The sequence below is a fragment of the Pagrus pagrus genome (assembly GCF_965226575.1).
Source record: "Pagrus pagrus genome assembly, chromosome: 3".
Classification (NCBI taxonomy): Eukaryota; Metazoa; Chordata; class Actinopteri; order Spariformes; family Sparidae; genus Pagrus; species Pagrus pagrus.
This window is the reverse complement of record NC_140187.1, coordinates 16,836,420-16,852,553: the sequence shown is the minus strand read 5'-3', so window position 1 is coordinate 16,852,553 and position 16,134 is coordinate 16,836,420. Positions and strand designations below refer to the sequence as shown.

The 16,134-nt window shown below is 40.0% G+C and overlaps 1 protein-coding gene across 1 annotated transcript in view; it reads right to left on the bottom strand.

Moving 5' to 3' along the window:
- The window catches only part of LOC311255294 (myosin heavy chain, fast skeletal muscle-like), a 23,868-nt gene continuing 7,734 nt past the window's right edge, over positions 1–16,134 (bottom strand). Inside the window, exons 5-45 of the mRNA XM_084349645.1 lie at positions 14,824–14,991; positions 14,602–14,638; positions 14,244–14,454; positions 13,975–14,118; positions 13,702–13,858; positions 13,464–13,491; positions 13,234–13,348; positions 13,058–13,150; positions 12,754–12,817; positions 12,576–12,674; positions 12,380–12,483; positions 10,960–11,098; positions 10,377–10,495; positions 10,123–10,272; positions 9,863–10,033; positions 9,474–9,780; positions 9,314–9,384; positions 9,143–9,230; positions 8,805–8,922; positions 8,592–8,715; positions 8,355–8,491; positions 6,997–7,252; positions 6,660–6,902; positions 6,389–6,565; positions 6,163–6,308; positions 5,981–6,071; positions 5,107–5,496; positions 4,870–4,996; positions 4,632–4,750; positions 4,350–4,546; positions 4,002–4,185; positions 3,764–3,929; positions 3,370–3,494; positions 2,974–3,282; positions 2,683–2,886; positions 2,473–2,598; positions 1,708–1,878; positions 1,276–1,380; positions 559–654; positions 252–383; positions 1–123 (exon numbers count right to left, since the gene is read on the bottom strand). Coding sequence (XP_084205771.1) covers positions 103–123; positions 252–383; positions 559–654; positions 1,276–1,380; positions 1,708–1,878; positions 2,473–2,598; positions 2,683–2,886; positions 2,974–3,282; positions 3,370–3,494; positions 3,764–3,929; positions 4,002–4,185; positions 4,350–4,546; positions 4,632–4,750; positions 4,870–4,996; positions 5,107–5,496; positions 5,981–6,071; positions 6,163–6,308; positions 6,389–6,565; positions 6,660–6,902; positions 6,997–7,252; positions 8,355–8,491; positions 8,592–8,715; positions 8,805–8,922; positions 9,143–9,230; positions 9,314–9,384; positions 9,474–9,780; positions 9,863–10,033; positions 10,123–10,272; positions 10,377–10,495; positions 10,960–11,098; positions 12,380–12,483; positions 12,576–12,674; positions 12,754–12,817; positions 13,058–13,150; positions 13,234–13,348; positions 13,464–13,491; positions 13,702–13,858; positions 13,975–14,118; positions 14,244–14,447 — 5,817 coding nt within the window. The 5' untranslated portion in view covers positions 14,448–14,454; positions 14,602–14,638; positions 14,824–14,991 and the 3' untranslated portion in view covers positions 1–102. The remainder of the gene's footprint in view (positions 124–251; positions 384–558; positions 655–1,275; positions 1,381–1,707; positions 1,879–2,472; positions 2,599–2,682; positions 2,887–2,973; positions 3,283–3,369; positions 3,495–3,763; positions 3,930–4,001; positions 4,186–4,349; positions 4,547–4,631; positions 4,751–4,869; positions 4,997–5,106; positions 5,497–5,980; positions 6,072–6,162; positions 6,309–6,388; positions 6,566–6,659; positions 6,903–6,996; positions 7,253–8,354; positions 8,492–8,591; positions 8,716–8,804; positions 8,923–9,142; positions 9,231–9,313; positions 9,385–9,473; positions 9,781–9,862; positions 10,034–10,122; positions 10,273–10,376; positions 10,496–10,959; positions 11,099–12,379; positions 12,484–12,575; positions 12,675–12,753; positions 12,818–13,057; positions 13,151–13,233; positions 13,349–13,463; positions 13,492–13,701; positions 13,859–13,974; positions 14,119–14,243; positions 14,455–14,601; positions 14,639–14,823; positions 14,992–16,134) is intronic.

The following is a 16,134-nucleotide window of genomic DNA, read 5'->3' as shown; positions in this document are numbered from 1 at the left end:
GTCGTTTGAACATTTATTTCTTGTTGCACACTCGACACATCAGACAAAAACATCATATTCTATGATTTCTTGCACTGTGTCTTGTCAAGAAAGATGCTCTGCTCATTCTTCGGCATCCTTTCCCTTTGAATCAACAAGAAGAGACAGTGAGAAGTTAGTTTTTTAAGATGTTCTTTAAAGATACTGAAATTCCTTGTGTAAATATTATAATGAATCAAACAATTGTAAAAAAAAAAAGAAAAGGAATATACCCTGCTAATTTCACGGCTTTTGACTCTCAGCTTGTTGACCTGAGACTCGGCAATGTCAGCACGTTCCTGAGCCTCCTCCATCTCATGCTGCACCTTCCTGTACCTGGTAAGGTGACTGTTGGCCTGCTCCTCCTGTGAAGCACAACGTTAAAGAGGTGACGTCTTAAACAATCTAACGAGTTGTATGAGATGAAACATACAATAATTAAATCATGCAGTATCATGCCGTCAAGTCCTCTGGTGAGAGAGAAGGTGTTACTGGCGTGACACATATTTGTGTTGCATGCGTCGAATATTTCACACTCACAGCTTCCTCGGCCTGTCGCTTGTAGGATTTCACTTTCAGCTGCAGCTTGTCCACAAGATCCTGGAGTCGGGTGACATTCTTCTTGTCCTCCTCAGTCTAGAGGCGGTATACATTATAAGCGAATGCCATCATCCCAAGTGCCATTTTGAGAGAACACAGCTCATTCATATATACACCTTCCACAGTGAGACCACTTCAGAGAGACTCACAAGAGGACAACCAAAAGGGCTACAAATACTGACAATGTGAATTAATGCACGATGGCAGGGAGATTTTGCATATTTGCATATTTATCTCTTTGCACAATGTCTTTAGGGATCGTTTAGCACTGTAAAAACACTGCCTCTATCTCTGTCAATCAAGCTGCCTGTGAGGACTGAGTGTGCATGCAAGAGTTCCTCCTTGCTCCAGTTTTTGAAAATCTGTTAAACAAATCTATAAATATCACACATTTACACAGACGTGGTACTAATACATGTATAAGCACAGAACTGCATGTATTTACGGCTGCAACCGTAGAGTGTTTATTTGTAGCTGTGGTCGACTCTATATCACTTTAGCACTGTTGGAGCTTCAGACGTATGATGGTGATTTATGCCCTCTAGGGGTCTGAAACATATTCACATCCAGTTTGTTTCAGGAGCACAGATTACAGGATTGCTTCAGAAAATGTTAACATAATAAGCAGTTGTTTCAAGTTATTTTGTTTTTCTGTACCTGATAGGTCAGTTCCTTCACTCTGCGCTCATACTTGCGGACACCTTTCACAGCTTCAGCTCCTCGTCTCTGCTCTGCCTCGAACTCAGACTCAAGCTCTCGTACCTTAACGACAGGAAGGGCAGATTTTATAGGGACAGGACTGTTTGTTTATGAACAGATAAGAAATATGAGCATTTTTTACGAGCTTGGTAGCCAAACAGGTTTGTTTAAAGCAGGAAATGGTCCCATAAAACAAAGTCAGTATTGAGATTCAGTTTTAAAGAATTTCGAGGGTCATCCCAACCATGTAATGTAGGGTGAACAGTGTACAACTCACAGCCCTTAAGATATATGTAGAGAAAGAGCAATATGTACATGGTTCTTTTCAGTGGGATGTTAAGGCCCACACATTAAAGCTGAAAGCGGAGTCAAAACATAACTTATTTTTACCCTAGCCTCCAGTTTCTGGAGCTGCTTTTTGCCGCCCTTCATGGCCAGATTCTCAGCCTCATCCAGACGGTGCTGCAGGTCCTTCACCGTCACCTCCAGGTTTTTCTTCATCCTCTCCAAATGAGCGCTGGTATCCTGCTCCTTCTTCAGCTCTTCAGCCATCATGGCAGCCTGAACATGGAGTAATTGTAAGAAGGGAAATAAGCAGAGTGATCAATGAAAATGTACCTAATTTGTAAGCCAAATGTAACACAATACATAGAGCAATAAGTTATTACAGATAGTGCTCAGCTGTAAATATAAAACAATACAAATATATTGCAAGTTATAATGGAATTATACTGTCTATAAAGCGATATTTTGTCCCCTCACATATTGGAGTCATTTGTTTTTTATGTCAGTCATTCCCTGAGATCACTATCTTATCTGATTGTTGCAGGTTAGTTTAATAGGGGCAACAACTTTAAAGTTCCTGACAAAAAGTATCAGTGATTCTCAACTTTTAGGCTAAAACATCTCTACTTCATTTTGAAAAAACAAAAATCTGTGAAAACAAATAATTTTCATTACAAATCACCATCTTTTTCTTTACACTTGTTGTATATTCTACCTTTATTCATAACTAGTTTAGTTGTCCCTAAACAGTGAACCCCAAAGACACCATAGAAATGTCTCAAGCTGATAACTTTGAGCTCCAGTCTGCATAAGCAGCTGGATTTTAAATGAAGCAGAAAGCACATGATACAATATTAAATCAGGGCTCACATCAGTGATGGCCTTTTTGGCCTTTTCTTCAGCATTTCTTGCTTCCTGGATAGAATCTTCTACTTCACCTTGGACCTGGATGAGGTCAGCTTCCAACTTCTTCTTGGTGTTGATGAGATTTGTGTTCTAAATGGAAAAATACATAGTGAGGTTTCCAATTTTTTAATCATTTATTAATTAACAGTACTAATTAAAAGACACGTATAATACCTGGGAGTGCAGCAGTCCCACACGCTCACTGGCATCAACCAGCTCCTGTTCAGCCACTTTGCGACTTCTCTCTGTCTGCTCCAGTGCAGCTCTCAGCTCCTCGATCTCAGCCAGCATCAGATTGTTCCTGCGCTCCACTATGGCAACCTGCTCCTTCATTTCCTCCTGACCTCTGATTGCTTCATCAAGGTGCAGCTGGGCATCCTGAAATCAAGATAACACAAATTCCAAAACTAAGTTTAGGCTATGAAGCTACATTTTTGTATAATATGTTACTTATCAATGACCGACCTTAAGCTGTCCCTGCACGTTTCTCAGCTGTTTCTGGGCTTCAGCAGCCTGGCGGTTGGCATGGCTCAGCTGAATCTCCATCTCATTGAGGTCTCCCTCCATCTTCTTCTTGATTCTCATGGCATCATTCCTGCTCCTGATCTCAGCATCCAAAGTGCTCTGCATGGTCTCAATCACTCTCTGGCTGTTCCTCTTGATCTGCTCGATCTCCTCGTCCTTCTCTGCGATTTTCCGGTCAACTTCATTTTTCACCTGGGTGAGCTCCAGCTGGACACGCATGATCTTTGATTCCTCGTGCTCCAGTGTAGCCTATAAAATGAAATGTTAATTTCTTAATCTTAATTCCAGAGTTACTTTTTAAAAATGTTTTCTTGAAAAAAAAGAGTCAAAAAATACCTCTGCCTCCTCAAGGGCAGACTGGATTTCTGCTTTCTCGCACTCTACAATCTTCTTCCCCTTTTCCAGCTCATGAATTGTCTTTCCTGATTCACCGATATGTTCAGTCAAGTCTGAGATTTCCTCTGTTTGAAACAACCCACACAAAATTGTATTAAGTACTTTGCCAATAAAGTTAAGTGTTATAATTGTGTACTGCATCTATTCTTTATCTAATTTTTCTGATCGATCTGCCACTGAAGCCCAAACTTATATTTTATTTATTAATATTTGGAGAAATATTGTCTCGATACAAGCTCTAAGGTTTGTTTTTTTCCTCAGCCTTGATTGTCTCACATATTTAGTTAAGAACTTATTTTATGGCAACAATCACACGCAGGTTTTGTTGTCTCACGTTGCAGGTTCTTGTTCTCCCTCTTCAGGGTCTCCAGGTGGTCCAGAGCTTCTTCATACGAGTTTTTCATTTTAAACATCTCTGTGTTTAAAGCGCGAGCCTCCTTTTGAGCTCCCTCCAGCTCTGCCTGGCTCTCCTCATACTTCTGCTTCCACTCGGCAAGAACCTGAACATGTAGACAAATTATTGTTTTCTGTCACCTCACAACCACCAGTTGTGCATTATGACAATATCTTACCTTGTCAAAGTTTCTCTGCTTCTTGTCAAGGGTAGCAGCCAGAGCATTAGCTCTCTCCACGTCGATCATCAGGTCTTCCACTTCACCCTGCAGTCTCTGTTTGGTCTTTTCTAGAGAGGCACATTTGGCATTCACAGCCTCAATGGACTCCTCTGCATCCTGAAGACGCTGGGCAAGCTTTTTCCTGTTAAAACATGTCATCAAATCATTGCATGTGGTAACAGTGTGATGTCCAATGTTGGTGCATCCCTCGCAAACAAAAAGCTAAAGTGTGTTCAGTGCTACAGCGGAAGTGCATAAATGTGTCAGTGTTAATGCTCATACAAAGTTAAAACTGTAATGCCTTACTTGGCCTCCTCCAGCTCCTCAGTGCGCTGAATAGCATCAGTCTCATATTTGGTTCTCCACTGAGCCACCTCGCTGTTGGCCTTGGACATTGCACGCTGCAGCTCAGCTTTGGCCTCCTGCTCCTCCTCATACTGCTCTCTGAGCAGGTCGCAGTCATGACGAGATGACTGAACAGCATGAGCCAGGGCGTTCTTGGCCTAATAATGACGTAATATATAAAGAATTATTATTAAGAAATACATACATATATTTGTTGCTACATTAAAGATAACACTGCAGTACCTTAATTTCTTCCTCAAGGTGCCTTTTAAGCTCCTCAATTTGGTGAATAAAAGCCTGTTTTCCCCTCGTAAGCTGGGAAACAAAAGACTCCTTTTCCTCCAACTGACGACCAATTTCCCCTGATTGGAAAAACAGAAAAAATCTTTGGTTGGTGGTTTACTTACGTACACTGTAATGTTTTCTGAAACTCTGCAGGTTCCGATTGTTTCATTATTCTCAACCCAGATGTTACACTTACCATTTTCAGTCATCAGTCTTGATCTTTGACTGTTCAGTTCATTTAACTGACGCATATTTTCTTCATTCTTGGTCTTTAATTCACTTAGTTGATCCTCAAGAGAACGGCACATTTTCTCCAGATTACCCTACGGACACAATCAATACAATGTTCAGCCCAATATAGCCACAATGCTTCTGTTGATGATAACACATGAATTGTGGTCATTATTTTTCATTAGAATTGTTTTTATTTTACCTTTGATTTGGCAACATTCTCCATATTGCTGCTGAGGTCATCAATCTCCATCTTGTACTCGCTTTTCTCCTTCTCCAGCTTCTGTTTGACTCTCTGGAGGCTATCAATCTGCTCTCCCAGCTCTGCCACACTGTCAGCCTGCTTCTTGCGGAGAGCTGCAGCGGTGGCCTCATGCTGCAGGGTGGACTCTTCGAGATCACGACGAAGCTTCTGAAACTCGGCCTCACGCTTCTTGTTCATCTCAATCTGAGCAGACGTTGCTCCGCCAGATTCTTCGAGCCTCTCGCTGATCTCCTCAAGTTCCCTGGACAGATCAGACCTCTGCTTCTCCACCTTGGCGCGAGCAGCCCGCTCAGCCTCAATCTCCTCCTCCAGCTCCTCAATACGAGCCTTTGATGCAAGAATTAAGTACATAATCAAATGACCCGTATGCCATGCCTTATGTTGAATGCTAAAAAGTTGATTAATAATAGGTCTGATTTAGATTTTTTGGGTCTATGACTAAATTGGAGAAAATCATCTTTTCTCCACCTTTCTCTTAGAAATGAATTCTTTGTCTGAGTAGAAAAAGACAAAGAATTCAAAAGCAGCAGGACACTTAAAAGCAGTATACTGATTACATCTATGTTATGAATTCAGTTTTCATTTCATCAAACCTAAGTCCTTGTTAGATTTTTTTCAAATGGCTTAATTAGAAAGAAGGAAGTGAAAAGTTACGGTCCAGGAGTTGTTAGAATTTATGAAAGAATATTTAATTTCGTCCCTTGATAAGTTACTTCCATTTGAAATACTGCTGTAGACATATTTTTTTAACTGAGTCACACAACCAACAAAATTTCTCTCCACACAGCTGAAACACATATTCACACATTACCTGCAGTTCCTTGATTTTCTTTTGAAGCTGAATACTAAGTGACTGCTCATCTTCCATCCTACTGAGAAGTTGGCTCATCTCAAAGTCCCTCCTTTGGTGACAAAAATAATGATAAATGTTAGAAATATACGGTCATTTTGGGAACTGTGGGGGTGATACATTACGTTTTCTTTCCTACATACTTCTTTAATTTCTCCTCAGATTGCAGCTTGTCATTCTCCAGATCCATTATGGATTCAAGGGACAGTTTCAGATCTCCTTCCAGCTTCCTCTTTGAACGCTCAAGATCCATTCGGATCTTCTTTTCTTGCTCCAGGGAACCTTCAACCTGTTTAACGGAGATTAAGCATTATTTTTTGTTTTTCATTCTCAAGGAGACTGAAATCATTGTTTGCTATTTTTACTCACATCATCCACTTGCTGCTCCAGCTTGGTCTTGGCCTTCGTCAGAGTGTTGACTTTGTCTTCCTCTGCCTGCAGGTCATCAAGGATCTGCTGATGGGCCTCTTGGAGGGCTTTCTTCTCTTTGGTCAGCTTGACAATGGTCTCATCTTGAGATGTCATTTCCTCGACCAGGTTTTTCACCTATAAATGTTTATATAAATAAAACGTTTTAATATTTGATCACAGTATATTTCCAATAAGCACAGTTTAATAATCTGGAATTGGGGACATGAACCTTGTTCTCAGTGGCATGTTTCTCCTTCTCCACTTTGGCCAGGGTGAGCTCCAAATCATCAATGTCTTTCTTCAACTCAGAGCACTCGTCCTCCAGCTTCCTTTTCTTTGCGGTCAGCTCAGCATTCATTTCCTCCTCATCCTCCAGTCTCTCAGCTATCTCTTTGGCTTTGGCCTCAAGCTGGATTTTTGCTTTAATGAGCCCCTCACACCTTTCCTCTGCATCACTGAGGTTTTCACCTTCCTTAAAGTCAACGCAAACAGGTTCAGGTCTTTGAAAATTCAGTAATCTGATGTAGGATACTTAGTAGACATGCACAGGAAGTGCAACAACTTACAGACTGCACTTGCAACGACAGGTCATTCTTCTCCTGCAGCAGAGAAACCATCTTCTCCTCCAGTTCTTTCTTCTTAGCCAGAGCCTTTGCCAGCTCCTCTTTGGTCTTCTCAAAGTCCTCTTTCATTTGGGCCATCTCTTTTTCACTTTCTGCACTCTTCAGCAGAGGCTTAATTTTGAAGTAGAGTTTCATCCATGGCCAGGTTTTGACATTCATGAATGAGCGAATGTTGTACTGGATGGAATAGAGGGACTCCCTGGTGATACAAGACACAGAAAAAGTTAGAACATTTATTTTCTTGTCAAGTTTTATAGAAAACACAAACAAGTCACATTGAACTGCTTCTTATTTCTTTGGTAGTTAGGTAGAGATATACAGAAGTATATATAGAAGTGAAACCTAACTTTAACTGTATATGGAAAACACTTTCCAGGGACTACAGCCCATTAATAATGACAACAACATTTCTATCTGTCTCTACACCGTCTGTCATCTAGCAACTGCTCCTTGTCCCTGGGGAGGGACGGTACATACTTACACACTCTCCTTGTCCCTACATTAAATAGTAAAAGAAATAAGGAGGGCACATGAAGAAGATGTCAGATAGATAATCAAGGAAGTACATCACCTCTAGTAGTCCACTGGAGCGCTGGAGAATGTCAAATAAGATAAAACGCATGCAAAAAGCAGATATTCCATCTAGTCTGGTGTTTTTTTAAAACTTATTTTGTGGTGTCAAGACAAAATAAATCCTCACAATCGTTAGGTCTTGTCATAAAGAGTTTAGTCCAGAAAAAAACAAAGTGCGCAAAGCTAGAGGAGCAGACTTCCTTTACTCTCTGGAGTATTTTACCCACCACTGTTAGAGCACCTACTGTACTTAACTGGATTAATTATCAGCCAGGGGCAACCACTTTGAAGCAACCCTACTGTAAATAACCCCATACACAAAGAGCAATAGGCGGTATTTAACTTCATGGTCTCAATACTTTTTTCGTTCCGTTATTAAATGGCAGTGAGTGATTTAAGAAAACAAAACATTGCTGTTCTGTAATCGTACTTAATGATTGCACTGGACTTCAAATAATTAAATCTGCCACAGTGACTGTACAAGCAATGACAACTTCATTAAGTGAAATTAGGATAGATACGAAGATAAGATAAAAAGCCCACTGGGACATTATAATATGAATCAGTGTGAGCTGTACATCTAACCAAACCTGCACTGATACACGCTGCTATTAAAATAAGTCATGAGTAATTTTTGGTTTAAAATTTCTAATATCAAAAATCAATTTCAATTCTTCTTTGCTGTAGGTGCCACAGTATATTTGTAGCTGACAAAATACTAAGCCCACCTTCTCTCCATCATTTTGGAAAACTCTCTCCTCATGAGGAAGCCTCTGCAGATAGCCTGAGTCATTGTGACCAGTTCCACCAGTTTCTCATCTCTCATCTCCTCCAGAGTACCCAGCAGACCGGCTTTGAAGAACACCTGAGAGTCAATAATTATAAATATTTTTAAGTCACTCATTATTTATAATAGTTCAGCTTCTTATTAATAGCTTTGTCCATGGAAGTGTTTCTCACTCTACCTTTGTGTGGCCAAACTTGTATTGAGTGTGGTCAACATCAATAGAGCCCAAGAGTTTCTCTGAGGCCTTCTTGTTGTCAATGAACTGTCCTTCGGGGATGACACTAGCATTCAATACTTTGTATCTGAAAGTAAAGATTTCTCACAGTTAGACACACCATCTTGAGGTTAATAAAAAACATTTCAATGACTGTAAAGATTATATTTCTGCTACCTCTGCTTGAAGTCACCATATTGGATTCTGCTGGGGAAGCCTTTCCTGCAGATCCTGATACCTTCCAGCACACCGTTACACCTCAGCTGGTGGATGACCAGGAAGTTCTCCATCAGACCTATGATATATTTTTAAGTGACATGATGAATAAAATTTTACAAGAAACCATATTCACTTAGACTTGCTTTTTGTCTCTAAAAGGCTTTTCACACTGCATATGCTTAGCCCGGGGCTATCAGCCTGGGGCTAGGAAGCCTTGAAGAAGGCTCTTAGCCTGCGGTGAGTGCAGTGTGAAAAGCCCTTTAAAACCTTCTCAGCTCAGGGCTATCGCAGCTTACCTGGTGTCTTTGATTCATTGGGAATCAGGCAGCGCACAAAATGAGGATGTGTGCTCCTCAAATTTGTCATCAGCTTGCCCAAATTCTCCTGAAGAATTAAAAGGACATTAAATTTACAAAAGGCACCAAATTAGTGCAATGAAGTACATAAGTTATCCCTCCCTATCTTACCCTGAACAATGCAGACACAGTCTGGAAGGAACCACCCTTCTTCTTGCCAGCTTTCTTGCCGCCGCCTTCAGCTGTCAGTGGAACAATAATAATATTGACAATATTTAATTCGACACAATTCCTATTATGTCATGATGTAGGGACAGGAAACAGCACATACCTTCTCCTGCGCCATGGGTTAGATACAGGTGAGACAACAGTTTGACTGAAGACTTCTGGAAGAGCTGAACAACTGAGTCATTCAGGGGGTCTTTGTTCTTATCCAGCCAACCGAGAACATTGTAATCAACAGTGCCAGCATAGTGCACCAGAGAGAAATGGGCCTCAGCTTTGCCTTTGGCAGGTTTTGGTTTTTGGAAGGGGGCACTTTTACCAATATGCTGGTCATACAGTTTGTTCTTGAAGGTGACATCTGATGCCTTTGGGAACATGCACTCCTCTTCAAGGATGGAGAAGATGCCCATTGGCTGAAATTATGAAATGATTATTTCAAAGCTGTCAAGTCACCAGATTGTTTCTGTGTTTATGAAAATACAGCATGTGGCTTACCTTCTCAATGAGCTCAATGCAGGCAGCCAAATCCATACCAAAGTCAATGAACTCCCATTCAATGCCCTCTTTCTTGTACTCTTCTTGCTCCAGGACAAACATGTGGTGGTTGAAAAACTGTTGCAGTTTTTCATTGGTGAAGTTGATGCACAGCTGCTCCAAGCTGTTGAACTTCAGATAAAAAAGATACAGTGCCACAACTTTCATTATGCTCAATTCACTCTGTAAAACTTTACAAGCACAATGTGTTGTTTACTTACATCAAAGATTTCAAACCCTGCGATGTCAAGCACACCAATGAAGAACTGTCTTGGCTGCTTGGTATCCAGCATCTCATTGATTCTGACGACCATCCACAAGAACATTTTCTCATAGACGGACTTGGAGAGAGCCATGACTGAATTATGCACCTAAAAATAGAAAGAATTGGAGTTCCAGTTATATGGAACAAGCTATATTTTATACAATCAATTATTAAATTTGTATATAAAAACAATATTTTTCTATAAATTACCTGTGGCACAGTTTGACCTTTAACCACCATTTCATTGCCGACCTTGACTCTTGGGTAACATAAAGCCTTCAGCATATCAGCAGAGTTCAGGCCCATGAGGTAGGCGATTTTATCAGCCTCTGATACAAACACAAACCATAAAGATCCTCATCAAAAACATGTACAAATCCATCCATTCATTCTGTGCTGTTTATTTGGATCCAGGTCATTGTGACAGCAGGCTTAGCAGAGTAGCTCAGATATTGATCAGCTCAGCCAAATCCTCAACTTTCTACTGGGGAATACTGAGGCATTCCCAGGCCAGGTGAGATGCAGCATTTTATGGGTCTTCCTCAGGATCTCCTCCCAGTTGATTTTGGCCAGAATACATTCCGTTAAAACTTTCATCAGATGCAAATACAAGTTCAACCGATTTCAACGCAAAGGACCGACAATTTTACTCTGAGCTCACTCCAGTTACTTAGGCTCCTTACCCTGACATTAAGGGTAAGATGAGGCACCCTGCAATACTTTACAATGCAATCTTTCTTAATTATGGAAGCATGATTGAATAAGCAAATACATTAAAGAGGAACTCATTTACCCTCAGTGCCATCAGGCTCAGCCTGCTCTTCACGCTGCTTCTGCTTGAACTTCATGTTACCATGATGCACCACGGCTCCAGTCAGCTTGTACATGCTTAGCTTCTCTTCTGCAGTGAAGCCCAGGATGTCAATGGCAGTCTGCAGAATGATTCACAAAGATTTACTGAAACATGTTTCTCTTATGTTATTTACAATTCTGTCTTTCAGTGAGGGATTATCAAATCATCATCAAAGGTTCTCTAGTTTAGCCAGTAACTGATCCAATAAGATGTGATGTGGTTTTCAAACTTTTAAATTATTCTGTATGTTTATTTTTATCTACGAATGTGAAATAAAATTTGACAAACATACTGGGGTTCCCTAGAAGGTTTTCAAAACACTTTTTAAGGTATATAATTTGCCTCTGTATCGGTAAATTAACGTTTTCTACAAAATACTGATATCGCGAATTAAAGAGCCTTTTGTTATTTACTGTATAGCTGTATATTGCAGTAATAAAGTGTGGTTGTAACACAATTCCACTACCCACCTGGACTTGCCTCATGGCACACCAGTGTGCCATACCATTTGGGAACCATGGCTATATAGTATGTGCAATATTGAATCACTTTAAAGGTTCCATATTTTAGAAAGTTAGATTTCCTGTCTTTATTTATTATAAAGAAGATCTAAATGCAGTTTAAATACTGTAAAAGAATCAAAACGATCAATCCATATTCATGATCAGAAACTGTGCATTTAAACTTGTGATGCCAAAACTATACAGCCACCGGGCAGCGACACACAGCCTCTATATAACACATTATCTGCCACAAAACTAGTTAATTTCACTAATATTTTGTTACGATATGCTAGCGCTATTCCCCTCTGAGTCCGGGCTCGTCCGTTATCAACATCCGGGGTCAAACTAGCAGTAGCAGCTACAGGTAAACAAGCCGGGCTGTCGCGGGTGCGCGCGCAGCTCAGAGACGACATTTTCCAGGTCAGAGGTAGTAGATCAACCTACAGACCCCGGATGTTGACAATAGACGAGCCCGGACTCAGAGGGGAATAGCACTAGCATATCGTAACAAAATATTGGTGAAATGAACTAGTTTCGTGGCAGATAATGTGTTATATAGAGGCTGTGTGTCAATGCCCCGATACTCGCATTATATGGATATATCAGCGCTACACTGGATCTAATTTCGTCCGAACGACGCCAAATGACACCAAAGTTATCTGGGTGAGTAAATGACCATATATTTTGCTAGAAAAAAGGTCCAGGTTGTAAAAAACGTAGTTATCCTTTAAAGAGACAGACACTAAACCAGAGCATTCAGACAAAATCATGAATTATTAAGTATGAACCTGAAATGGAGCACAATATGGGACCTTTAAAGTAAATTATATTCTTTTAGATTTTGCATGTGTACTCACATCAGTGGCAACAAATTCTTCAATGTCATCGATACTCTTGACAGTGATTTCACCCTGACTGATCATGGGAAAGTCGTACGGGTTTTTGGAGATGAGGAGAGCGTCTGAAATACAGTATATGCATTGTTTTTCATTACATAGACTCAGGTGAAGCATGTATTTACCCTTTAAAATGACACATGGCTAAATTGCTCACCTATCAGCTCAGGTTTGTGGCCTGTCATGAGCTGATAAAAGATGTGGTAGCTTCTCTCAGCTGACAGTTGGAACGTCACTCGAGATTTCTCCAGCAGATCTGTAAAACAAGTCAATAAGATGGTATACGGTTTGTTTTCGCTTTGAACCTTCTGGATAATGGAAGGCAGGAGGCTTACATGTTTCAATATCAGCTGAAGCCAACTTTCCAGTTGTCCCAAAATGGATTCTGATGAATTTACCCTGCAGAAGAAAGCAGCATATTTGTGACTCACTCAGGTAGTGCACACACCTTATACTTAGTAGTAAAAGTTGTTATTTGAATCCTAATGCAGGACTTTCTACTTGCACTTCACAGAAACAGTAAAAAATGTCAAATGATGAAAACAGTATGTGTAAAGACAAACAAAAATACTGAGGCTAGAGGACCAGCAGACCATGTTACAAACAGACAGCATTTTAAAACAGCACGACCAAACTTACGAAGCGGGATGAGTTGTCATTCCTCACAGTTTTGGCGTTACCATAAGCCTCCAACAATGGGTTGGCTGCAATGATCTGATCTTCCAGCGACCCCTTAAAGCAATATTACATGACATGTGTTTGTATTCACATTATCATAGATATCACACATATTTGCAGTATATCACAATATTTACCTGCATTTTTCCAGGAGATGGCTCAGCTTTCTTGCTTCCTCCAGCCACTGCGATTGTCGCAAAGTACTGAATGACACGTTTGGTGTTGACAGTCTTTCCTGCACCAGATTCTCCGCTGAAACACAGACAATTATATGACATGTGTTAGCGTAGGTCAGACATAAAACAGTACAGAAATCATCAGTCTGTGTTATATTAGTTCAAATGAACTCTCTTTAGTGTTGACTTACGTAATCAGGATTGACTGATTCTCACGATCTGTTGACATTTAAACACACAAGTTATATTATTGCATTAATTTATCTTCAAATAGTATTACTGCATTATACTTTTCAAATTACAGAAGTCAGAATGTCACCTAAAACTATTGTGGAAGATTTCAAAAAAACAGTGCATAGTTTTTAAAGGCTGGCCCCTTTTATAGAGTGGCCATTCAAGACAGATTGTTGCTTACAAACTGATTGATACCTTGGAGCATGAACTGATAGGCATTATCAGAGATAGAAAAGATGTGGGGTGGGGCCTCAATCCTCTTTTTGCCTCTGTATCCTGCAACAACCACTGCATCATACACTGGGAGCCACTTGTAGGGGTTCACAGTGACACAGAACAGCCCTGAGTACGTCTATTTAAACAAGGGGAAATAAAGTATAAATTAGATGTAACCTCTTTAGCTGCAATATACTGTATACAGTACATGCAGTGCAACAAGTTTTTTTTTTATGTTTCAACTGGTCTTACATAGATCATCCATGCTGCATAACGCTCTTTGAGGTTATATAGCACAGAGGGCTCGCTGAGGTGGGTCATCATGGCCATGTCCTCAATCTTATCGAACTTTGGAGGGTTCATTGGGAAGACTTCATCCTCCTTAACAGTGAAGGTCTGTACAAAAACAGTGAAGAGTTACTTCTATGAATGTGCCACAGCATTATGACATGAAGTGTGTGGATAGTGTGTAGCCATTCCCTTGTCTCTATTGTACGATATGACAATAGATGTCTACATACCTTCCCGCCAGCAACTTCAACTGTGGCTTTGCCACCTTCCTTCTTGACTAGTTTTCCCTTCAAATACATCTCAGAAGGCTCCGTCACGTAATAAGCTGTTTTGGCATCAAAGGGAGTGTTTTGAGCCTCTACTCTTTCCCTTTCAGATTTCCGGAGGTATATGGCCGCCGGGCCAAAACACTCCATCTCTGCGTCCCCACTCATGGCAGCTCTATAAAAATAAATTTAGTATAACTTAAATTCATACTTTAAAGAAATCTATTTTAAGATTACATAAGTGCATGACACATTATACATCTTTAATTGGATTTAGTATTCTTTTTTCAGTCAAGTCACTAGTTGCATGAAGGCTATTTACCTTTTTGTTGCCAAGTGATGCAGTTGTTTTGAGGATGCTAAAAAAGGGGGAAAAAAAGAAAAACAGGAAATTATTAACTTTGTGCAATCTTGCAAAAGAACTCTTGTATCTATATATCTCTCTCTCTATATATATATATATATATATATATATATATATTTATATATCCACCATATAATTAAAAGCACCGATCACTGCTAAAAAGCGATGATAGAGACTCACCTTTGTTGGTAGCCTGTCAGTCCACAACTTTTGAGGGGCTTGTGAGCGCTTCTTTTATACTGAAACCTTCAGACAACAGGCTGGAGCAGCCCTCCTGTTAAGGTCAGTGAGCTTCTCTTAGTGAGTGATGTCAGATGGCCTCATCTCCACAACTGCTGTCACCTTATCCTGCAGAATACAAAAACAAATATTAAATTTAACCGCACACCGAAATTGAACATTCCTGTCCTAAAACCAACCATGACTGTACATTTCAACAATTCAATATGTCCTACTTTGTGAAAAGTGGTTTAACTACAAGGAACAATTGATGGATAATGTATGCCTGAGTTACTTTTTTGCATAAATGAAAATTAGGAATTAAGCTTTTACTCAAAATCTTTATGGATAATGGATTATGTTCTTAATCTACATGTACACATTAAAATATATATGCTACAAGCTAAACGCTGGCAGTGACATTGTTTCAAACATCCCTGGAGAATAGGGCCAAGTGTTTGGTCGAAGCTAATTTAAGATACCATTATGGTCCATTAAGCTGTTTTCTCTCTGAAGAAAGATGAACCCTAGGACGCTGTGAAAGTATTCTCTTGTGGTGTGATTAAGTTGCGATAAAAGGGGATATTCAATATGTCTGGCCTTTCTTTGCTGGCTTATTAGGACTTAAAGCAAATATAGCCTCCAGCTCACAAATTCCCAAGCTCTTACTTTTGCAATTGTTGACAAATGCATTGAACGCTTCTGTTAATTACATGTCAAGATGTAGTTCAGCATCCTGTTACTGAGCACCTCAGAAAAAAATTCCAGCCTGTGAAGCTCTCTTATTCTTAGTTCAGTTCACCAGTATTGTGACTAGGTTTTAAAGTCATCAACTTCAACTTAGTTAGGTTCTGCATCTTGGTAAGTAGAGATCTAAAGAAATTGTATCGGCTTCTCTGTACTTCGATGATTTTGATGGATGCACTGATGGTGCTAGCATTGCTCATTGTTTGGTTCCTATGGGGGCCTTTGATGCTACAAATGCTTGTGAGGTATGTGTAACTGTGTGGTTCATGGTACCTAATATAGTTTGTACAGAGTTCATGAGGCTATGTGGCTAAAGTAAACATGCAGAGGCAAAAGTAAGTAATCAAAAGGAAATTAACATAATGTGTCCATTTGTAATTAGTTAATCCTCCTGTTATCTACCATATTAGTTGAATGGGATGGACTTTATTTTGTTGTGCAAGTCTGTACCATAAAGGCCGGTGTGTTGTTTACATATGTAATGCTGCAAACGAGATGTACAGGTATCTGTGAAACACTGATAAA